Here is a 24856-nt window from a genome sequence, read left to right as displayed (position 1 = left end):
TACAACTGAGGCCTCTCCCTTGTCAAGCGGAAGTTTCCCATGCCACTATAATTACTGTTTCTATTGTTTAAGCCATGTGTAATGTTGGGAATGTCAGAAAATCCCTCGAAGCCATTGACATGAATGAGACAGGAGTCTTGTGGCACAAGTTCAGCTGATAGTTATACTAATTCACGCATGTAGTGAGATTGTATAAATTATCAAAGTCAAATCAAATGACATCAAATTAAGTCATCATTGTGATAAAAGGTTTCTGAGAATGGGCAGGATCTCACAGGATGTCAAGAGAAAGGGGCATTTTGGTCATACAGAATCATACAACCCTTGTGGATCTTGAAAAATAAGGCAGGGCTTATGTGACCTCAATTCATCTCATGAATCAGGAGATTTCATTCTCCTGTGTACAGTCACTTAAGCCTATATTTACAAATACAGTTCTGAGGTAGGGAGGTGTTACCATTGTTTTACAGAGGTGAAATCAGATACCCAAGGTCAAAGGAGAAGTAAGGCATTATTCTGGGTACTGAGCAGCTACGCAAAAAAAAAGGCACTTGAGTCATTTCCTGAATCCCAAGAGCTGAAATGCATGTGCCCACGTGCTGTAGCATGCAGTACACCTCAGCTTCAGTCCATCTGAAACCACGGCAAACACTCAACAGCAAAAGTTTGCTTTGCTTCTCTCACTGTGCTATGTGGATGTAGAAAAGGTTTGAGTTTGAGGAGGAGCAGTGCCCTCTGATCACACGTTTCAGCTGCAGATCAGGCCTAGAGCAGATGTGGTTTCATTGCCTCCAGTGAAGTGTGCTAGGCACACTTTAGTTCTGTCAGCCCTGTGAGTACATGGCTGATATATACACACACGTTTTACTCATGTTTCTTTCCTTGTTGCCCTTGAAATTTTCTTCTCTGTTTATGTAGTAGTCTGTGTGAGAAGGCCTCAAGCCTCAGAGTGGCATTAGACTCAACTGAGAAATGGAAAGTTAAAAATAATGAGCTAAGATGGTTGAATTCCTGGCTCTGGAGCAGATGCCCTGGTATGTCCTGAGAGAGTAATTTACTCTGAATCTATAAAATGAAGACAGTGCTTCCTCCCTACCCCTATTTCCCTCCCTTTATCTTAGTTATAAACACTGAGGCATAGACTCTCAGCATGTTTATCAAGCACTTAACTCAGTTAGGTCATGGGCTTTGTAGCACCCAGCAACCCAGAGGCAAAACATGTCAGAAGAAGGGGGTTTGGTGTGATAATATTGCAACAGGCCTGATCAAAAGGAGTAGCATGACAACAGAAATAGTAGTTCAAAAGCAAAACAATGTAATCAAGAGGGAAATGTGGTGGCTGAGTGAAATGGGAAATCTCTGATGGTGTTTCCATCATGAGGAGGTCAAGACAGACGAGGAGATCAAGAAATGCAGGACTTTGTATCAATCGTTGCCTTGTGTCTCTCAGGTTTCACAAAGGCTCTTTCCATCAAAGTGCTCTTTTAATTAACAGTCTGATTTATAACTGTCTGTAGACTGATTTTCTTGATTAAACAAAGAAAACCTAAGTTTCTGAAAGTGGGATGAGTGATTAGATTAATTTGTAAGATAAACAAGCCATGTATCTCATCACTTTGCACTTGACCTCCAACTTCATTGCTTGGGCACTGAATTGCTGGTCATTGAGAAAACATTATCTGATATCTTCTGGCTACATTTGCACACATACACTTAGGATTTTTTGGACCACACCTTGTATTTAATGGAGTCCTTTTTCAGTAGCTTTCTTCTTCAGAGGAGATTGCCCTGTCTTTAAAATATTTGTTGTCTTTCTACTCCTTAAATTCAGCATCCATTGTATAATTTCTCAATGGCACTCAAGAAAACAGAAAGGCTTAAAAAAAAAAAAAAAAAAAAAAAAAGGTGATTGCAGCAAGTTTACAGAAAGAAGTTACAGAAATACAAGTCAGCACAGTACACACTGCTTGGTCTGCTAGACCCAAGTCTCCATTTGTTTCACCAAGAATCCTAAAGTTCCTACTCAGCAAACTGTTCAAGCATGTTCTTAAATGCTCTAAAGTAAAAATAACTGTGCTGTGTTCATCTAACAGGGAACAGGAGGCCAGGATCTCCTTTTTAAGAGTATACAGGTTTCCGTTAGTAGACGGGTGTTAGTACTTGAAAGTTGTCTAGCCACACAGCTCAAGAGTTCAGCATGAACTCTGTCTTTGGAGAAGGATTCACATAAATTTTGGGCAGGAATTTTGGTCTGCACAGAGCTAAGTGTTGTTTCTACCAAAGAGCTTAAACCTCATGCAAGAGCATCTATCCTTAGAAAAAGGTTAATGGTAAAATTTAGATAAAAGCACGTGTAGATGTAGATGTGAACACAGCAACTTTTTGTGTGTGTGTGTGTCTGTTCTTGTTGTTTTTGTTTTGTTTTCTTCTGAGACAGTCCCGAGCTCTTTTCTATTTAAAGAAATGGAGGGAGGGTAGTAGAATATTTACTTGGTGTTGTAAGACAAGCAAAAAATACTCATTTCATGGAAAGATAATCAAATCCAGCAATGTAGGCCTTTCATGTGTTGAAGGCAGACGTGCAATGAAGCAGTTTTCGCTTTCACATTAGCCAGCAGAGGGAGTATTGCAACGCCATGAAAGTAGATAGCTTCAAAGTGCAGGGAAGCTGCTTTTGAGTCTGAATTTTTTGCTGTTCATGTCCAAATTTTATTTGCCCTATTATATTCTTTGATTGACCAAGAAATGATTTTTTAATATATTTTAGAACAGTTACATTATTAATTATTGATATATTTTATTATTTTACATTTCAAGAGTGAACCTATGTAGTTAGTGCTTTTGCTAAAATCCAGTATTTCTTTTGATGCAAACAGGCTGTCAGTTTTGGATGTACTTGTGAGAATATATCTACAAATATTTTCTTAGTAATTATGTCTGTTATTGCTACATCAATAAAAATGTACTTCTGGCACAAACTGCAGTTCTTGCATATTATCTTCTACTTTTACTTCAATAAATCTTTATACCTCTTTGCTGCCTCATCATTTCATCTGCTGGGCATCCCTCTGGCTGAAGCTAAAGCAGTTCTGAGGGATTTGTTGGTGAGATGCTTGACCTGCAGCACAGTAAGAGACTGGAATGCAGCTTGCATTTATTAAAAGAAGTATGTATTTGCGCAAGCTGAGTCTGACCAGGCTCTTTATTGCAGCCTCTAGATGGCACCCAGACGATGCAGTTGGTAGAAACTACTACTACACCTCAGCCAACATGTTTTGGCTAAGATTTCTGCTAAGCAGTATGCGGTAGTAGAAGTGTTAATGTCGAAGCAGGGAGGTAATGGTTTTGGCTTTGGGTTACAACAGTGTTTTCATGTTGGAACTGGCTTGCTGAAAGGAATCAGAGAAGCTGTGTGGAGTGCAGCAGGCCACCTGCTTGTGGCATTTTTTGCTGATGTAGTCCTCTACTAACCAATTATCATTGGGGGGGGTCCAGATTTATCTCTGGAACCAGGTTGCTGGGCTGTAATGTTGAAGCACTCACTGAACAAAAGTGGAATGCTTCACTCGAGCTGACAGGAGGGGAAATGTACTGAGTTTTTGCCAACTGCTGTTAAAATATTTTGATATTCCACTGGTTCTGCACAATTTTGTGGCCTTTGCTTGCAACCCCATCTCCCTCTTGCCTTCATCTGGCACTACCACCTTGAGCAGTGGTAGCTGCCAGAGCCTTATGAAATTGCTTGCATAGTCCTACTGATTTTGGAATTGCTTAGCTTTTTGGAGGCTTTCTAGTGGAGGCATTAAATAAAACTAGAGCAGGACACTTACACAAAGGACATCTGAAAGTTGTTTCCTCGTGCCAGTGTTAGCATAGTGCAAGTTCTCACAAATACTGGCTTTGAGATTTTCTTTTTCAGCAAAAAGTAAGTGCATTGTCTGGGAGAAATAACAAGCTCCCACGTCTCTTGCAGAAGAGGGAGATGTATTGTTTTAGTGACTTTATGAATCACACAGAATCACAGGGTGGTTGAGGTTGGAAGCCTGTTCCAGTGCTCTGTCACCTGAACCATAAAGAAGTTCTCCTTCATATGATGACAAAACCTCCTGTGGTTCAATTTAACTTGGACTGCAAGAGATCTATGCCCTATTTTTTTTTAATGTAATTCATAATTATCCTTGGGGACAGTTGGGCATCTTCATTACTTTGTTCCTACTTGCCTGAACAGTTCTTATCTTAGTTTATTGCCATCTGTAAATTTGTGCTCAGCACACTGTTGGAGAGGCAGTGCTGTTACTGCTGAACAGCTGCTGCTGTACTCACTGCTGTGTGAGCCAACTGCTCACGGTTCGTGCTGCTCAATCATTATGTGAAATGCTAGTCTGTGCTGCCTTAATGCTGCTCATATCTGTCCTGGTGGTAGTGGGACTTGACTTTACTCAAGGACCTCCATTATGTGTATCACTGACTGCATAAAGTAAAGGACAAGTTGCTCTATTGGTTACGTGACTCATGCTGCAGTTATGTTGCAATATGGTCAGGTTTAGTTGTGTGGACTTGGAAGTGTTGAATCCTGCCCTCTCTCCTCCATTCAGTTAATATTTTCCTTCTTCAGTCAAGAGAAAATACCAGTCTTCTCACTGAGGCTTATCAGAGATGTCTTGAGTGTTCAAAACTGGACGAGGAAGAAAAAAATTTTTTTTTTTTTTTCTTTTTCCAGAACTGACAGATCTCCCTTCTCTCTCCAATTTTTCATCTGTTTCAAATCTATCCTGTTTCCTTGTCTTACCACAACTCCCACTTGGAAATAACCCTATTTTCCTAGTGACTTACCTTTTCCAATTTACCCTGAGTGTTTTGGATTCTATAATTGTAAACTCTGTGACATGCCCTTTGCTGTGATTTGGAATTTGACTTCCCATAAATGTGAGGTCTCCTCTGTGATGAAACACCCTGATGAAGGTGACATGTGACTGAGGCCAAGGGACCTTGTGTTCTAATTTGGTGGCTGCTGCATATTTGTGTGGGTGTGTGTTTTTAGAAAAGTCTTTCACTGTTCATTACTTTTTCTTCTTCTTTTTTTTTTTTTTTTTTTAATTTGGTACATCTGGAGAACTTCTGACAATAGTTGTACCTGAAGCTGACAGAGAGCAAGTACTATTTTTACCTCAAGAAATCTTGTTGTGATTTCATTTTCTGTTTTATATTTGAGAAATAAATATCTGGGTTTCTTTCTGATGGTTAAAGACGAAAATTGACATGATCCCATGATGCAAAAAAGACATTTCCTAATGTTGATAGTATGGTTTTGATCTTTTTGCTTTCAGTCACTGATTTGGATGTGCTCTGATAACTGAAATATGTAGTGCTCCTGGTATAAGCCTTCTGCAAAATGACATCAAAGACTTCTTTCACCTTTGGTTCAGGCTTTGGTATGGGTAGTATCCAGTTATCTAAGTGCAAGACCATTCTGTATGTATTTGTTACATTTGTGTAATTTGGACAATGACAATCACTTCTCTGTTTTATGGCATAAACTGCCTCCTTAGATTTGAAGATGGATCAATTAGATCTTTTAGATCTACTGGCAAGGGATGTTTTCCATTTGACTTATTTGAATGTGAAATGTGTTTTGGTAGTGGGCTATGAAAGCTGTAGCCAAAAGTTAAATTTTGGCCTCTGCATAAATAAATATTAAAATGAAAAACAAACAACAATTAATTAAGAAGCAGTAAGAAAGAAAAACTAAGAAATATGAAGACCTTAGGACCATCAATAGGTAAAATGTCAAGTATAACTTCTGAAGATATCAGTGTGTGTTAAATCCATTGTGTTTTTAAGTTCCTTTTCTAATAAATCATTGTTAAATAATTCTTTGCTGTTTATTCATAGACCCCAGAGCCAGTTGACAACTACATCAGTGAAGGCGAGTTTGAAGATGATCTGAGTTCTTCTACTCCAAGCACAATAGAGTTGGAGATACGAGGATCCAGCCAAGACACAGATGAAGATTATTTTGAGACCCTGTCACATCAGAGTGGATCTTTGTCAGATGTAAAAACTGAACCTTACGAGAGTGCATCAGAGACAGAATCTGTTGCCAGTGATGTAACTGGAGAAACTTGTTTGGATTCAAACTGCCTTTTTACAGAAAAACCAAATCTGTTCTGTAGTCTTCCTAAAGCAAAGGCAGAAACAACCTTCCATGAACTTAAGTGCTCAAGGCGAACAGAATTTAGCTGGCAGGTGCAGTTAGAAGCGTCTTCCAAAATAAAAATAGCACCAAGTAAACATGAATTACAAACTACAAAGTCAGAAGGTGAAGTGGGTGTTGAAGATTTAACATTAACTAGCAGTATTTCCAACACAGAGAACCAAGTGAGTGAAGAGGGCATTTTATCACAGACAGACAGAAAGTTTGTAGTGGAATTGCTGAATAAAACAGATTTTGAAAGCACTGAAGTGCAGTCCTATCCCAATTCCTTACCTACAGAAGCTGCTGTTACAAGACAGGAGGAACAACCTGCAGTAGTAAGCATTACTTGTTTCAAAGCTAACTCAGGAAGTTGTTTGATTTTTCCTGAGGTACAGCAACTTTCCTTCCAGACAGATGCAGCATCAAGCTGTAGTTTGCCTAATCTTCATTTTGAAACAAATGGACCTTACCATGAAAGTTGCACTGCGATATCTGACTATAGATGTGGACTAGATTCCATGTCCAGTATAAAATGCAACAGGAATAACTCAGCTGACAGTGAGAAAACTACAGGTAACAGGATAAAACATGGAAGTACAGAAACCATGTTGACATCACATTCATTCTTCTACCAGCGCCACTTCAAATCAAAATCTCCACCTTGTGGGTCACTACACACAAGGTCAGAGGTTACAGGAAGTAAAACATGGCACAGTGTGCCTGAAAATATCAGTGCTCAAAGAAAAGCGGAATACTTTGGGAACTGTATTCATCCAACAGACAAATTGAGTTGGTCATGTTCCAGAATACATCATCAAGGGCTTGATTTTGAATATGCTTGGAAAAACTTAGCAAGGTTACCTGTTGGCCCTGAAAAGGCAATAAAAATAGAGGACAGATTTGACATAAAACAATTCCTTCTTAATACTGACATAGACTCGAATGAGGGTCAGCTTTCTCAACCAGCAGGCTCCCCACAGTGTGTTGATTTTTATTTGAATTCTAAACCAGAGGCATGTGGCCTTAGCCCAGAAGCAGGAAATACATGTGCTGGTAGCTTATCTTCAACCCAGACAGATGCATGTGAATGTAATCCAAAACAAAAGGAGACATCATCTGCCCTGGACTGTGAACCAGGGATCATAAATGCTGAAGAACTTCTAAAAAGTACTCAGTACAATGCTGCAAGAGGTCTGAAAGCGGATCAATTCCCTTGTGATACTAATGTTGAATTTGGCAATTTTGACACTGAAAACCTAGCAGCTTGTTGTGTAGGTTTTACTGCTGTTGTGGAAAACAGAGATTGTAATTGTTCTATAAACTGTGTTTCCTCTAGTAGAACGCAGAAGAAAAGTTTGAAGCAAAATGTCCTGGAATCTGAACTATCACATGTGGAAGTCGTGGCAGGAGGAAGACAAGTAGACAATCCTTCTAACCTTGACTTCGATTGGAAAGTCCCGGAAACTGCGTTACCAGGCGGCAGTAACACAGAGGCGGAGCACAGAGATTCAGTGCATCAAAATACAAATTGCAAAACTGGTGCCTTAAGGAGTCAGTCTGAACCAGTAGCAAATGAACATCCTATTCATCAAGGAAAGGACGAGGACAGTTTCTTTGCTGTGGAAATGACTCCCAAATCAGATCATGTAAGCCAGGAAAGGCACTTGATGAAGCTTCCAGAGCTAAAGCCTGCCCTGGTTATAATATCTGTGGAACAGAAAGGAGTACAGTCCAAGACACTGACTGATGACCTTCATACTGAAAGGGTAACTGGAACACTGAGAAACACAGTGAGCAAGGACTCAGTGTCTCCTCATACTTCCAGCAAAGATCATGATGAGCCAGAGAGAGTTCTGAGTGAGTGCTGTAACTGTGAAGAACAAATTTTGGCCACCCACACCTTTGTTGGTAGTGCAGAGCTACTCCCTGTTGGGGATACGGCTGAAGGAAAAACAGAAATTTCACAAGAGCAAAGCGAGAAAACAGTTTCATCCTTAGTGCTCACCTGTAGCGATTCCACAGTAACAAGTAAGAAGGTAGAATTCAGCAATGATGTACTTACTGCAGAAAACACAGCAGATAAATGTGAAGAAGTGCTCTCAGAATCACACAGTAGATGTGGTATCTTTGAGACTGAGGCACACAGAACAAAGACTGATTTTGCTTTAGAGACAGAAGAGTTCAGAAAGCTGTGGGCTGAAACAAAAAATGACCAGGTCACTAAGGAAGAGGAATTCAAAGCACATCAGAGCAGAGAGGAGGAAGGTTATATAACTAGAGCAGTAGCAGTGGAAATGTGCAGCATAAGCAATCTGTGTCAGGGAGATGGTGCTGATGATGATCTTCAAGGACCCAGCATCATCACCTCTGAGCAAGCAGTAGGCAGGGAAGGAGCTGAAGGCTGTAATGGGTCAAAGGAACAAATAGGTATTTGTGAGGAACCGTCTCCTAGGGAAGAAAAGGAGGCCTCTCCTGCAGAAAACACAGCTACCTCTAGCAAAAACAGTGCATTGAATCTTGATGTGTGTGATGTCTTTAACTATTCTGTGAAAAGAGAGACCCACAATGCTTGTGCGGTTGGCCTAGATAATATAAGTACCTGCAGCACTAACAGCGAGGAAATGGATGAGAACTCATTCCACGGCCTGGGAAGTAACAGCAGTCTCCATAAAGCTGTGCAAAAGCCAACAAAGAATGGGAATAGCGGGAAAGCTTCCAGGTTTTTGGTTTTCTCAAAAATGACATCTTTCAGGAAAACTAAGCCTGCCACAGCAGAAAATCATGGAAGCAGTAGCTTCTTTGGCAGCAAGGCAAAGACGGAAGAAATGGATGTTGGGAAAGAAGATGAAGACACTGAAAGTTTACAGTCTTTCAAAAGTTGTTCATCTGGTTCTGCCTTCCACAGGAAGGAAAGCTATGCCTCAGAGTATTCCGATGATGATGATTTATTCTATGAGAGACCTGCAGGATTATTTAATAGAATGAGCCTGAGGAAGGCTTCTGGCTCTGGTCGGATCCTGATGGAAGATACAGATGCAAATTCAACTTCTCTCACACTGGCTGCTGTCAGATATGCAGACGGACTAGGTTCAGGTTCATCTGAAAACAATGACAGTGAATCGGTGGAATACCCTGGGATTAGGAAATCCTTCCCTGAAAATGAATACAAAAGAAACAAAAATCCAGAGGGCAAGAAGTTCAGGGCAAGGTTGGCCTTGGCACACAAATCACTCTCAAGCTTATTTGAATCCAAAACTCTAGAAAAAGAAAACACTGAGCAAAGTTCTAAAGTATCACTGAAAAATGAAAAGGAGAAAGCCAAACTTCGCCAGAGCACCTGGAAAGCTTTTCTAAAAAGCAAGGAAGCAGATGGACTTAAAAGGCCTGTCCTGGCAAATTTATCACCAACGCAGGAGAGTGTTAACACAACTAGAGGCCAACTGATGAGAACAACATCAGTAGAGCAGCAGGACAGTTCCAATGGGCACACGTTTTTGAAAACAGAAACATCTAATGGTTCGTCAACAGACACCAACTATTTTGACACCTCTGTGGAGCCTGTTGATGTTTCTTCACCTGCAGGTACGTGGAGAAAACGAACACAGTCCCATGACTTGGGCATCAGATGCTCACAAAGTTCAGACTGTGATGAACACCAGGATGGCAACAATTTAAATACCTCTCTAGAGGAATACTGGATGAAATCTCCATTTAGTCCCACTGACATGCAGTTACCATTTAGTCAGTCAAGTCCATCATGTCCCCAGCTCTCAAATTCTGAAGGTAAAGATATGCCCTGTAGGCCCATGAGCCCCAAACCACAGAGTCCACGATCTGCTTCTCAACGCAAGAGCTTCCGATACCCCGGAAGAATATGTGCCACATCAATGATCTCTCTTGGGAACAGCTCTGCAGCTGACAGCAGTTTGGAGGCTCCTGAGAGACCAAAGACACTGAAACCCAGAGGTAGTCTCTTACTTTCTGTACACTCATTGGACAACGAATACCAGAAGGATGACAGTGGGATAAGCAGTCAATCCCAGATCAGCTTAAACACAGCTTCTTCTATTAGTGACATTCTCAGAGATGAGGTGAGTTGTTGTCTGGGAATGATCAGGTGGTGTCTTGTCCTTCGTTTTAATGTGGTTATGAGTTCTAGTGAAACTCTTTAATGGCTGAGTGAACACCTTGGTTAGATTGGTGCATAAATATTCCTCTTTGTCTAAGGTAGGTGGCACTACTTAGTCTTTGAATTTCTGCTTCTGTTCATGACTATGTAAATTGATGCTCTCTTTTAGGAAGGATTTATCACAGAAATCTAAATGAATAGAGTCATCACAACACTGCTAATGCATAATGTTCCTCAGAAAGGCTATGTAGGTTCCACCCTGTATTTAGCTGGATTTTACCCCTCTGGGATAAGGTAGAATCAAGCCTTGTGACTAGTGTATAGCAAATAAGTTTCTCAAAGTGATTGGCAATGTAGAAATCAATTTCCATTGCTAGCAGTCACTTTTTAAGAAGAAAAACCTTTTTTTTTCTTTAGAGAGTGAGCAGCTGTCTTTCAGAGTACCACAAGCCTTTTGCAGTCACCCTTCCCCTTTAAGTGCCACTAGGAATCATGTTCTGCCCTTTCTACAGCAAACAGGAAAAAAAATATGGACTCTGTCTGGCTCTCCTTTTGGTGCTGCATTATGTTCTAATCCCGGTAACAAATTAATTTTCTTGTGATAGACCAGTTCTCACGGAAAAGAGTATGTCTTCAATAGAGATTTCTCAATTGCTTCAGGCCTTTTTAAAAGCAGAGACTTCCTCTTGTAATCCCAGACAGTATTTTCTAAATTGTAAGTGGCCAGGAATCTCTTTTGGTGACTAAGCACAAATCACCAGAGAGACTGAGATTGATCTGTTAGCTGAGATCCCAGAACCTGGATCAGTCATGCTACTTCTTTAATATTACTGCTGATGAGTTTTGACATTAGGAAGTAGCAACATTATTTTTCTGAGTAGATGTTCAATGGCATTCAAGTGAGGGTATGAGATTTTCAGTCTCTTGCCACACCCCAGCCAGACACTTTTCAGAGAGCTCATGAATCTGGAACTGCTTGATCAGTTCTGCACCTGAGAGCTGGTTGTGCTCAACTCTAATGAACCCTTGCACAGCATTTGCTAAAGATGCTCCCCTTGGTCTCTCACATCCCAGGTTATATTAAATATGTAAGATACCCTTCAGAATGGTCTTACCATATAATTACTCCTACTTGAAGTTTTGTGTAAAACAAACAGAAAAAGATAGGTTGAAAAAGACACAGGAGGTCATCAAATCCCATCTCCTTCTTTAGACAGGACTAGTAGCAACAACAGATAGATAAAACTGTGACTTTGTCTAACCAAGTCTTAAATATATTTAATGCTGGAGATTTTACCATCTCTCTGGGAAAGGTTCCTGATGAAAATTTTCTTCCTATTTCCCAACTAGGACTTTCCGAACTACAGTTTCCAGGTTTTGTCTTGTTAGATTATCTGACATTATGAAAGTGTTTGGATCCATTATCCGTATAACTACAAAATTAATGTAGACCACTCTTATATTGCCTTTAGTGTTCCCTTATCAGCTTGAATAAAACTAGTTCCCTCAACCACTCCTCACATACTCCCAGTGAAAGTTTTTTACTTGATTGTTTGGGTTTTCCTTTTTAGCTTATGCTGTCTGGATTCTAAAGAAGCATGTGGGTGGCAGTTTGAGCAGTGAGGGCTGTAGTACGGGAATTGCTGGGAATAGAATTTGCCTTATTCCCTTCTGTCCTCCCTACTTGAAAATCTTTTGTTTTCATGGGTACCAACCTAACTTACAAACTTAACACCACGTACTGAAGAGACCTGCAGCTTTACAGCAGCCTAGCAAAATACAAGATAGTCAGAGTATGGAAGGTACTCTTAATACATTGCCAAGAGATGAAGCCTGTCAGAGGATGAATAAAATCATCGACCTGTAAATTGTAGCTCAAAAAAGCACCTAGAAAAGAATGGAGAGATGGGGCATATATAAAGCCTTTAAAAGGCAAGCCCACATTCTGGAATGTAGCCATGAGGAGCAAATGAATAATTACTTAAATCGATTGCTAGATTACAGAATTTAAAGAAAACTGGGAAAAAATTAAATGGTATCTAAGCCATATAAAAACTGTTTAATTTTACTGATTCTTCTGGAGGCTGCATAATAGGTATCTCAAAATGGATAAATGTAGCTGGAGCCTAGAAATTGAAGCAAATGTCCCAACATCTAATCTATTCAAGCAGACAGGGGGTTTGTTTATTTCCATTTTCATGACATTGTGAAATTAAGTAGAACTACATTCTGTTCCATGGCCCGTGGGTTTTGGTAATTGAAGCTGTTTTTTTCAGGTGTCTCTGGAAAATACAGCAGAGACAATTAAATCTATGTTGGAAAGACTTTATGCCACAAATACACTTATTATCTAAACACTAAACACATTCCTTGTATATGTTGCTAAGTAAAAAAGTCGTAAAAATAAGCTTAATGGTGGCATTAAAGAAAAGTCCCTTTCTGTCCCACATCAATAAAGGCATTATTGCCAGACAAATGAACAGTTGTGAAGTTCCTTGAAGCTTTATTCATGTTATAATTGCTGTACCAGACCGCAACTAGCTCACCCCTGAGGTCTCTGGCTACCACATGGGTAAGTCACCCTTCTGAGCCTGATGGAACACACCACAGCCCCTCTCTCATTACTTGCTAATGGCTACCATTCTCCAGATTATAGACAAGACAAAGATCTTATGTTGAAAATAGCAGGATAGAATAACTCTACACAATTACCAATATGCCCATGTGGCAAGGTCTTCATTACATGTTTGCAACATGATTTTACTTACATAATCGTGATACTTAGGAGGCAAGAGTGAACCATCCTAATATATCCCATGTTTGGGGTCTGTGCAAGTTCCTCTTGTTTGTCTCCAATATGTTGGGGTTAGGCACAGAATAACATCAGGACATGCTTTCCTTTCTGCTTAGCATCTAGTAGATACGAAGCATTTCTAGACTGTGGCATCTTTTGCCAGTGGCAATGAAAAATTGATCTAGGATTGTTGTTCAGTTGAGAATAGATAGAAAATGCCTGCAGTCGTTTAAGGATTTCATTGTTTGGGTTCTTCAAACTTACTGGAAAGAAATTGGAGAGATACTATTGTCAGGACACGACATTTCCTTGACAAGAAAGGAGATTCCTAAGATCATTCGTTCCTTGATATTTTTATCTCCCACCTTAAATGTTACTGATTCTGACTTCGCTACCTGGCATAGCAGTTAGATGCCTCAGGGCACCTAAAGTTGTTCCACTATAAAAGCTGTAATTTTGTGCAACCACATAGTAAAAGCACGTGGGAGCGAAGGGCAAAACTGCAATTCCTTTCTCTCAGCCCAACATCAAGCAAATAAAACGGATAGCATTAAGAGCACCATAAGAAAGCACAGGGCTTAATATTATCAGAGCTGCAGCCATTTAGGAAGCATTTTCACCTTGTATAACTGAAGTACAGTGGGAAAAACAGACAGACAAGACTGGCCTTTATGCTATTTTCAGAGACAATATCTTTGCAAATAATACATGTATACAGACAGCGTGACCTACATCCCAGTAGTAACGTTATTGTAATATGCCATCTAGAATGAGGGTGAAAAGGACATTGTTCTGTGCAGAGAGAGCATATACTTCGCTGTCTCAAAGGGTAGCAGAACTGCTGTTTCAGGGTGGAGTGCCCCTAAAGCTATGGAAAAGGTTGAATGAGTAGGCAGGCTGGCTTCAGCCAGCCAGCACTCTTGGGGAAACATTTTCCTCTGAACAGTTCTGTGCCTAGATAACTGAGTTTTGCCATCTTCTGTTCAAACTGATTTGAAGCAAACAAAATTTCCAATGAACAAACTGTGTGTTTTCGCCCGCTGTTTGTAAAACAGGAGTCCAAACAGCAATGTCAAACACCACCTGAAAAGAGTCCAAATGAGAAAGGGGTTCCCCATCGCAAAAGGAGGCCTCTCCTGGTTCCACCATCCCCACGCCCTATCTCCACCCTTGAGAACAAAGCCTGGAGGCTTTCCTTCCTTGCTCCAGATGAAAAAGACAAGGAGATTCCAGAAAGGAGGAGGAGGAAGAGACCTAAATCCCTTTATAAGTGCTTCAGCTTCGATGATGTTTGGATGGAGAGGAACCAGAAAAGGAATCTAGAGAAAGAGAGACAGCCAGAGAGAGGGATTCAAGTGCAACACCTACCAGAGGACCAGTTAAAAGTAAGAAACCGTACACTGTCCTCATCTGGTACTGTCTTCCTCTCTCTGCTCTGGCTTCATCTTTCTACTGTCATCATATTCCTGTCCTTCTACTTTGTCTGGTACCAGTTCTCTCTGCTTCTCTTTGCATCTGTTAGTCTGCGGAGACTGATTATTTAAACACTAAACTTACCCGTAAGTGGTGATTTAGAGGCGGTGGATGTTTCAGTTGCTGTCCTGCCCTATGCCGTGCTGGACAATAGGACGCAAAAGCACCAGATTGCTCTGTGGGCTGAAAGATAGGGAGCACAGGGATGAAATCAAAGTTGCCTTAAATCAGTATAAATTAAGCTGATGAAATCTCTTTCAGTGCTCCGTGGCATTGCTGTATAGCTTTAAAAAGGGACTTATAAATTAGATTTCCCTTGCATCTGAGGCCAACTCCATGCTTTTACTGAGGCAACTTCACACTGTGAAGTGCCTAAGAGAATACTGCCCTTGGAGTTTTAGCTACCAGCAGTCTCCTCTCCACTGGGATACACTTTAAGGTTAGCATTGTGATTTTTTTGTGACAAAATTTTTGACTGTTGTGACTCACACTGATGGCATCTGTTACTCTTGGATCCAGAGCTAAGGTCTGTTCCCTCCAGGGAGAGCCATGAATCTGTATCCAAGAGCCAAATTTAGTCTTCACACATGAAAAAAAAAAAAAAAATCCAAGTAAAAAGGACATGAGATCAGAGGGACACCCCATGCACCTTCTGCTGACAATACCGAGGAAGCTTCTGAAAATGCCTGAAATTAGTCATAGATATTCAAATAAAAGCTTTCCTTGGGGGTTTCTGTTTTGGTCTGTTTTCTGTTTCCCTTTCTCTCTGTTGTCCTAGTTGCCTGTTTCTGGATTGTTTTGCATCAAAATGACAATGTTTGAGGAGAGCTGCTGCCACAATCCTGTCACCACCACTTCAGGATGTGCCTGAGCTTATGTGCACAAATAGTTCTGTGGTGATGAGGGGGAAACACTGACTGGACACAGCTAAGTTTGTGTGCTAGGGCTTGCAGGGTGAACCTCCTGCCACGTACCCATCTTCCTGGGAGAGCCTCCTATTGAAGCCGATGGACACCTGGGACAGAAAGCCAGGCCAATCCCATAAACTGGGTTTCAGAAGAACTGCCCACTGTTCTCTCCTGCTCAGACAAGGGACTAAAATCTGTGCTGTTTTGTATTTGGATGTTTTCAAAAGAAAACATTGCCAGTTAAGGCTTGGGTGAGTGCTGGGTATGATTCTGTGATATGATGCCCGCTCTCTGTTCAGTGAGGATGCTTTCCTGACTCAGCCCCACTACTACCTATGTGTTGAAGATAATGAATAATGCTCCCAAGGCAAGTGTATCTTATGATTTCTTAAAAGTAGAAATTGTGTTATTTTTGTACTATGCTCAGAGTTCTGAGAGACTGCTTAGTGCTGTATGGGCACAAAACGAGCCAGGGAAAATGCATCACCGGCTTAGTTAGGCTCACTGGTAAACAGAAGCCAGTAAAACATGCTAAAAATATTCCTTATCCATGCTTGACAAGCATGGATATTGATGGAAATATAGCCCATGCTGCAGGGTATGTTGGCTAGCACTGAGACCATTAGTGCTTCTAAGAGGAGCGAAGGGTTACCCCAATAGCTTCCCCTAGAGGCATCAGCTTACACAGCTTGAATGCTGATTGACTGCACATTCTGGTGCTGCCAAAACCCAACTTCTTTAGGCATTTCCACCCTTATTTTCTGGTGCAAACATACCTCTAAATTGTGATCAGCTGTGTAATGGGTAGCAGCTGCCCCAGTTCCCATTGAGGTATCCTCACTTACCATCTTTTTTTTGTTGTTGTTTTTTTTTGGGATGGTGGGGGGGCTGAGTTGCCTTTCTGGTTTATTCTTCTTTGTGTAGCAGAGGTGAATAGAAACAGAACAAGGTTCTGAATACAAAATACCTAGCAGTATAAAGCTGTTTTATTATTACTATTATTTGCTATTTCTGTTGATTTGAGTGTGTTGTGTATGTTATTGATACTTTCTGTGGGAAGGCCAAATTTGACTGAAACAAGTGTAGGGATTCAAGGGCTATTTCCAGTATGCCCATGCGAATGCATTCTTTAGCCTGTAGTTTTTACTCACAATAGTCACCATGTAGCTTCTTTTTCGTATTTTTTATAGGAAAATTTTCCTTTTTTTATTCTTTTTAATGCTCTATTCCTGTAATAGTGTTGTCTTATTCATACCATCATATACGGTGGGAGTGCTGTCACAAGCTGCAGTGTTTGGGGGCAGTTTTAGAAGGATGCTAAAATCCTTCTAATAAGGAGAAATAAATTATCACAAAAGAAGCTTTGTAAAATTTTCATTGTCTGTTGTGCTTTTGCAACTGAAAGAAGGTAACTGTTTGGAGCTTTAGATCTGAAATTGCAAATCTGATGTTTCCTGACACATGGCTGTCTTGGGATGTGTGGCTTCAGTTCTGTTAATTCATATTGGGTTAAGTGAGGCTCAGGTCAGCATACAAGGTGATGTAATGCCATAGTGTTGTGGAAATAAGTGAATAGGGCACACCAGGGATGAACAGAGGCAAATTCTTAACTTTCAGTGCTGACTTCTGCTACTACTCTGTTGTTCAGGTCCATGTACACAAATGAGTTTAGTGGCTATATGAAGTTATCCTGAAGGCTAGCAGGATTCAGATGCAGACAAGCAAGAAACTAGCTTTAGACTAAAAAATAACCACTGCAATGGCAATGCTAAATAATTCTATGTACTGGGCTTTGTTTTGCTCAGGCCCAGTGGGCTGCTGATTCTGCTTCAAATGGAAACAATCTGTGTAAATCCCTGGAGTCAAACTCAAAGCTTGACCCAGCTGTCCCTTATAATGAAATGCTACCAGTAACAAGCTGAGCAGCCTCTAATGTTCTACTTTAAAGTGTTAACGTTTAGCAGGTTGTGGCAAACCTCTGAAGGTTGCATCTTCCAAAGTGGAATAAGAGAAACTCACGTGGTTATTCATGTGTCTGCTTTCTTTTGCTTGGCCATTGGTTTTGCCTTTCACGTGATGAAGAGTTTTGCAATGTAGCCTGGTATGCTTTTCCTTTTTCCTTTTTTTTTTTTTTTACTCATTTATTTTTCAAAAAGCTTTAGAAACTCCCTAGCTGGAACAGACACAATGCCCCAAACAACTAATGCATGTAATGGTGATAGACTTTGGTTTGGAATTTATTTTTGCAATTGATTTAGTGACATCTCCTAACTGCCTGTCTGCTACCATTCTTCAATTTTCTATCTTAAGAAAAAGTTAAAACCTGACTTAAGCTTGAGGCCTCTCTAGTGTATAGTAATAAAACACAGACGTGGCTTCTACATGCATTTGTTAAAACACAGTTTCTGCACTGCCAAATTAGAGAGATTCCTAAAAGACTCACTGGGGACTAAGCCCAGGGGAGTATAGTGCAGCAAAGCTCTGTCATCTATTTTGAAAGAGAAATGAGAAGCAGTGAAAAATAGATCTTCAGCTTATTGTCCTGAGTATGGCTCCTGGAAACCTGATTTTACCCTATCTGAAATAAGAGAAAATGAAGTTTTGCTGTGCACTCCTATGGTTATGAGCATTATGGCCACCTCAGATACACTTCAAGAGGGTAATGAAGATGCTTTGGAAAGGGGATTGAATGAAGTAAGTCTCCTCCTTGACAAATACAGGAATGCAACAGAGGGAAATGCCTCTGCCAGGGACTGAACTGCTGCTCATGAAAGCATAGAAATAATCCCATTGAATCTATAGCAGAAAATGTAGAAGAGGGATTTTTACTATATTCTTGTCCCTCCTTTCCCTTTCCTTCCTTTGTGGGATGGGGAAAACCCTGCCCACATTTGCTGTCATCTCTGGAACTGCTTCTTCTCCTGCCTTTGGGTTGTACAGACCAGACTTCCCTGCAGTAGAAACCATATGATGTCCAAACCTGAAACCTGTTCTGATGTCCAGGGGAGTAGTAAGAATAAACCCTGCAGTTTTTAACTGTAACAGATCCCTGATGCGTATGCTGCTTCCTAGTCTTAAACAGAATAATATTTTTTTCTGTCACCTTTCATGTAACTAATCTAGACCCTTGGTATTTTCAGAGTTATAGCTCAGTATTCTCCCTGTTTTGCTTGATTTTGTTGTCTCTGGAATAGCGTGTGCTCCCTCTGGGGCTTTGCTGTGATCTTCTAGACAAGCAGGCGCGGCTCAGGTTAATTTGAACAGGGTTTGTGCTGTCCCTCTGGAGATGGTGATTTGCGACAAAATATTGGCTGTGTTATGTTTCTGGAAAGTAAGTCTAGGAAGAATAAAACAAACCAGGCACAGAGCAGCAGCATTCTCAGCTGCTTGGGCAGTATGTGGCTATTCAGTAGGCTGTTTGCTGTTTCATTTTGGAAGGATGTTTTGGCTAATAGCCATCTTCTAAAGAAGAGACTAGCATCTAGGCTACTCAATGGACTTTATGCTGATGTGGTATGGTGTGGGCTGGCAGGGAGGAGGAAGGATCATAGATAAACTGTTGCATCTCAATATCCTGAGCTCTCCCTTCTGTGAAGGGTGATGATGTAACTGAATGTCACAGGAGCAGAAGGAAGGGGCAGTAGCCACACAGAGGTGAAAGATGGCTATGCCCATGGAACCAATGCTTGCTGATCTGCTGCTTTTCAGTTGGTCTCCCAGTCACTTGCAGTCACTGATGTTTGTTTTCTGTGTGTGCCAGCCATAGGAAGGGTATGGGTTGGAGAAAAGAGAGGGAAGAAAAAAGTAAGAAAAGCGTATCTGCATTATGTACCGCAAGCTTCAGTGACTTTGATTGCAGTCTCTATCACTCATTGTCAGATGATCTACAATCTTATAGTGTCTTGCTCATTTTTAAGTGATTTCTTGATGACATACCAGGGGAATGTTGGTCTCATTTCCCTTTATCGATGAACCATTGTCTCTTGGTGTGGCGGAATTGTCAGAAAATGTGGGTTTTCACAGAATCACAGAATCACAGAATCACAGAATTTTCTAGGTTGGAAGAGACCTCAAGGTCATCGAGTCCAACCTCTGACCTAACGCTAACAGCCCTCCACTAAACCATATCCCTAAGCTCTACATCTAAGCGTCTTTTGAAGACTTCCAGGGATGGTGACTCCACCACTTCCCTGGGCAGCCTGTTCCAATGCCTCACAACCCTTTCTGTAAAGAAGTTCTTCCTAACATCTAACCTAAAACTCCCCTGGCTCAACTTAAGCCCATTCCCCCTCGTCCTGTCACCAGGCACGTGGGAGAACAGGCCAACCCCCACCTCTCTACAGCCTCCTTTAAGGTATCTGTAAAGAGCAATAAGGTCACCCCTGAGCCTCCTCTTCTCCAGGCTGAACAAGCCCAGCTCCCTCAGCCGCTCCTCGTAGGACTTGTTCTCCAGGCCTCTCACCAGCTTCGTCGCCCTTCTCTGCACCCGCTCAAGCACCTCGATGTCCTTCTTGTAGCGAGGGGCCCAAAACTGAACACAGTACTCGAGGTGCGGCCTCACCAGAGCTGAGTACAGGGGGATACAGAAAAAGTGTAACAGCCTTGCTTACATTTTGGATTTTGTTGCCGTATTTCTTAAAGTTTTTTGAAATGAACATCTGCATGACAGAGTCGGTTAGTCTGGGTGGTTGGAATATTTTTATGACAGTAAAATTTATTAAAAAAAATCATTAAAAAACAAACAAACAAACAAAACTAACAACAGGTAGAGGTGAGAGAGATCATATTTGTACCTTTAACTGAAAGGTAGAATGTAGTGTTGGCTGCATCCTTTATGGCTATGTACTATTACTAAGAAATCTCTGAAAGGGAAAGGCTTATTTACTCTTTAAATACCAAACCAGCAATTATGAGACATAAAGTTGTAGGAAGCAAAGGTTACTTAGTTCTGTAGGTGGTGGTAGGAGGACTTCTTGTGGTGATGTGCTTCATAGGGAGGAATGTGACTTTCTGTGAATGTAGGTACGCATGGTAGTATGTGAACATGAATCCAGTACCTGGTTATCCTCTTTCTCCTGTTATTACCTTGTAGCTTTCCCTGCATTCTTGCTGTTTTCTGTCCTCTCTAGCCACCCACATGTATCTACTAATGGACTACTTACATGAGCAGGCATGAGATGGGGAAAGAGTTGCTCTGTGATGAATGCTGTATTTTGTACTCCAAGGTATGTAAGTTTAATGTCTGATGTCTTTGTTTTCTATCTCTTGTTGCAGGCTGGAATGAGTGCATCCATCACATCTGCTGGTGCTCTTGACATCCTACCACTGAAACTGCATCCATTTTCCCAGAGCACTCCAACAGGCTTGGACTGCGTGGGCTGGAAACGGCGCATCTCTGCTCCTGGTGTGTACACTTTGACATGAACTGCAAGACAATTAAATTCTGCTTTATTGATTATGGAAACTGAATGATAAGCACTAACCTATTTTCACTGAGTGTTCCATCCATATCTGAGTAGAAATCTACTTGAAGGCAGTGGTTAGCTTTAGAGTAAAGAAAAGCTCACTAAAGGCAATGATAGTGCGGCTTGGTGTAAAAACACTTGTGTTGTCCCCTAAGAATTCTATCTTACCTGGGATGATGTCATATATATCACACTTTTGAATTAGGTTTCTGTAGACAAATCAGACTCCCTGCTGTATATTTGCTGGAGAGCACTACAGTAGTTACAGTGAGGTTCTTCTCAGGTTGCTAATTAGGCACTAAAGTAACTAAATGATCCTCTAGAGATAGAATTTCCTGTACTTTAAACAAATCATCTTAAAGAACAAGTATGCTCTATTTTTACAAGGAATGCACATGAAGTATGGTGTCTGCTTCATTTTCAGTGATTGACACTTTTTTCAGTGTTAAAATGTAAGACGTTATTAAACAGTGAGATGTATTTTTGCTAGGTTTTTAAGTTCTTCATCTGACAGTGCTGACTCAAACGCTGCAGATATCTCTATTATAGAACCTTGGGGTGGGATAAGAAAAACAGGCTACAGAGGAGTTGTTTGGTAGCTAGGAATCTAGGCAGGAAACACCAACTGCAGTTGGGTGCCAAGCTGCCGTTTCTGCCTCAGAAAGTCTCTTTGTACCATTCATTAAGCACTACTGGAATTACCTAATTAGGGAACCATAACTCTGCTAATTACGTCAGAGTCGAATGGTCAGAATATCTTGTCAAGCAAAACTGTTTTGCTTTCTGATACATAGTACAACTTGTGCAGAGAATCAGGAGGTTTTGTCTGGAAATAAGAAAAAAAAAAAATTACTTATCATGGTGTCAGGAGCCCTGCCTCTGCTCTCTCAGCACTGAGAGCTTTGATCATTTGCTGTCACAGGCATTTGGTGTTGCCCCCAACACTTAGGACCAGCTCTCTGGCTGAATTTTAAAAGCTGCCACATCAGCTTGTGGAAATCCCAGATGGAAACCTGTCATTGTCAAGTTGTCTGTATGTCTCTGATATTAGCTGAAATCCCTAAGTGCCACTGTCATAGAAGTAACTTCTGAGTCACAGCTGATACAAATCTCATGATAATTCCCAACTGGGACCTGGGAGAGTTAATATAATGTGTGTGTGTATATTTATGTATATGTTATGTGTGTATATATACACACATATATATGAGTGTTGGGGGGAAGGAGGGGAAGAAAAGGAGATGTATATGGACTAATTGGTAGTCCTGTAGCTGTCTATATGCTATCTAGAAATGGGACACTTGGTTTTTCACAGTCCCCTCTAGTTCTTCAGGTATAAAAAGATAGCTGACATGATCCCAGCCCAAAAGGTGGCACGCATGTCTGAAACTTCTGTCATGCATCTACTTATCTACTTATTACCTGAGCACAAGAGTACAGCTGGGTACAAACTTACTAATTTAGGTGAGACCACCTGCTCCCAACTAAAATATATCATGAGTGCTGGGAGAAGGGCTTGATTTTTTTAATGCCATATCTGCTGTATTCATTAGATTCCAAGACCAGTCACTGGCACTAGGGCACTGAGACATTGTTCTTTCTACCTTTATGTCAAATTGGGAGAAGTGAGATGGGCTCAGACTTGTCATATGGATATTCCAGCAGTTAGAATCAGCCATGCTGTGGTGCTCTTGATCTCTAATCAAGTTTTGCAGACTACCTTCCTGTTACCACTTCTGTCTAGGGCAGCCACTTGAGAAAACTGTAAGAAACCAGTAGATGGCTCTAACATCTGTGAAATAAAGAGCAGCTGAGGTGTTACTAATCTCTATTTAGCAAAGATTGACAGAGTCTTGAGCCTCCCCCAGAGAAACACAGAGGTTAAGCACACACACAGGTTAGCAAAAACAAGCAAACAAAAAAACAGCAAACAAACACACAGAAAAATGTGCTTAATCAGGAATGTTTAAACATTTTGGAGGGCCCTTCTCGGCTTTACCACATGCTTTGGTAGGTACTATTGTTGAGTATCATGCATCTTTTCCCTGTAGTTGTCTTGTTATGCCCGTCTTCAACTTGCACCTTGCGGGATATATCTGTCCCTTACTGCCTGACTTACCATGCTATTTGAATAAGCTAGAGTGAAAGACCAGTCTAGGACACAAGCCACTTTCTAATGTAGATATTGGAATACTTTTCTACCTTTTGGGCAGCCTCTGAAATCTTGAGACCATTTTACCCAGGACCCACCAGGAAAGGGCTGACAGAGAGGGCCCACAATTACAGGAGGGAGCAATAATAGGGTAACAAGGCTTTGGGTTTTAAAGCAGTGGATCAGCATGTTTGTCTTTTGGCTGTTTTACGTATTCTGTCCTTCCCTATCTCTCGACCAAGTCCAATATCTGTTTATTTGCAACATGAAGACATTGCCTAAGATTGGGTTGTGTTGCTGGGAAGCTGTTTGATGGATGTAGCTGAGACTGGGCCCAAGCTAGGGGATGGGCAGTTTGGGGATGAGAGCTACTAGCCCACAGGTCCAGAGCAGAGGGAGGTGCCATTTCCAAGCTTCTTCATCAGGACTTACCAGCTGGAGACTGTCACAAGTTGACAGATACACGGAATTATCGAAGACTTGGATTTGTAGTTTCTAGAAGTCCCATCTCTTACTGCTTCCTGTGCTTCTTAGCTAGAGACATTTCTTACCTTGTACCTGTCCTTGTTACCTTCTAACAGAAGTTTTACCCTTGCTACCTCTAAGAGAATCTGTGAAACTTTTGGATAGGGTCACATATGACCCTTAAACCTTCAAGATCTGTTGTCTCCCCATAATAAGAGGAACTCATAATTAATGTATTACAAGGTCTTATTTGTCTCATGCAGCTTTGCTACAACAGACCTTAAGCCTGTATTATTTTAAATCATTATTTAAATGCAGGCTGAATCTTTCTAGCAATTTTCCCTGTGTCTTTAAACAGCCAAAGATCTTTAACTTTCCTGCTATCATATATCTACAGATGCCCTGGTGCTCTACTGCTGTGGTGGTGTTGGTTATATCATCCTGAGATGCATACATTTGTTCTGGCTGGCCTGTACTAATGAACATACTAAGGGCCTTGGAAATCTTACATGAGCAGTAACAATAGGCAAGCCAAGTTGTCAAAGTCTTCTGTTGAGAGCCTGGAAAACAGTGACCACTTAATGATTCTGAGTTATCCTCTGGCCTGATTGGTATAACGGAAAGTTTTTCTCAGAGGCAAAAGGACTGTTTGTTTACTTAACATCATGTGGCCAACTTTCATCTTATTTTCCCAGCTATAGATGGGCTGTTAAGCTCACACTTGGCAACAGTTAACGTGAAGATGTTTGACAACCAGTGGAGAAATCTATTCAAGAGGGAAAATATTAGCTTCAATAACAGGACTTCATTATGTTTCATAAATATTTAGCAATCCTGTTGTTCAGAAAAAATAATAAGCAGAACTATTTATTCCCATTTTTGTCATTTTAGTTCTTGAAGGGACACAGAAGAGCGGTGTGCAAATATGCAGAAATGTATCATTGCAGCTGTGGCATGAAGCGTCAATACCATTCTAATATTAACCCATGGAAGTACCATTGAATTTAAGTGGCTAAAAAGCAATCGCTTTGTCTATTGTATTTTTCACTCTCTCTCTGAATCACAGATATCTTAGACCTGCTATGTCAGCCTTGATTCTGTTTAATCACAGCCACAAATATTTACACTCTGTGAGGTCTCTGATAACATGTGCTCACTCATATTTTCATCCAACATAAAAATCTGGGCCAAGAAGTGATGGCCGAGTTCCTGAAAATTTGTCATAGCAGGTTGAGTGGGATTGTATATGTTAGCTATTGAGGTAAAAGATTTAG

General features: G+C 40.9%; 1 protein-coding gene across 6 annotated transcripts in view; it reads left to right on the top strand.

Annotated features, from left to right (window-relative positions):
- Positions 1-24856, top strand: part of ARHGEF4 (Rho guanine nucleotide exchange factor 4) — a 212951-nt gene that overhangs the window by 86710 nt on the left and 101385 nt on the right. For 3 of the 6 annotated variants that reach the window (XM_084529194.1, XM_084529193.1, XM_084529195.1), the window contains 3 exons: positions 5893-10287; positions 14175-14504; positions 20775-20904. In XM_084529194.1, coding sequence (XP_084385320.1) covers positions 5893-10287; positions 14175-14504; positions 20775-20904 — 4855 coding nt within the window. Of the gene's footprint in view, positions 1-5892; positions 10288-14174; positions 14505-16391; positions 16430-17469; positions 17602-20774; positions 20905-24856 lie in introns of those variants that run through there. The other 3 variants (XM_084529196.1, XM_084529199.1, XM_084529198.1) reach the window with 3 other exon arrangements.

This window comes from Aythya ferina, assembly GCF_964211825.1.
Source record: "Aythya ferina genome assembly, chromosome: 9".
Classification (NCBI taxonomy): domain Eukaryota; kingdom Metazoa; phylum Chordata; class Aves; order Anseriformes; family Anatidae; genus Aythya; species Aythya ferina.
The sequence above is the reverse complement of the archived record's forward strand: the minus strand, read 5'-3'. Positions and strand labels throughout refer to the sequence as shown.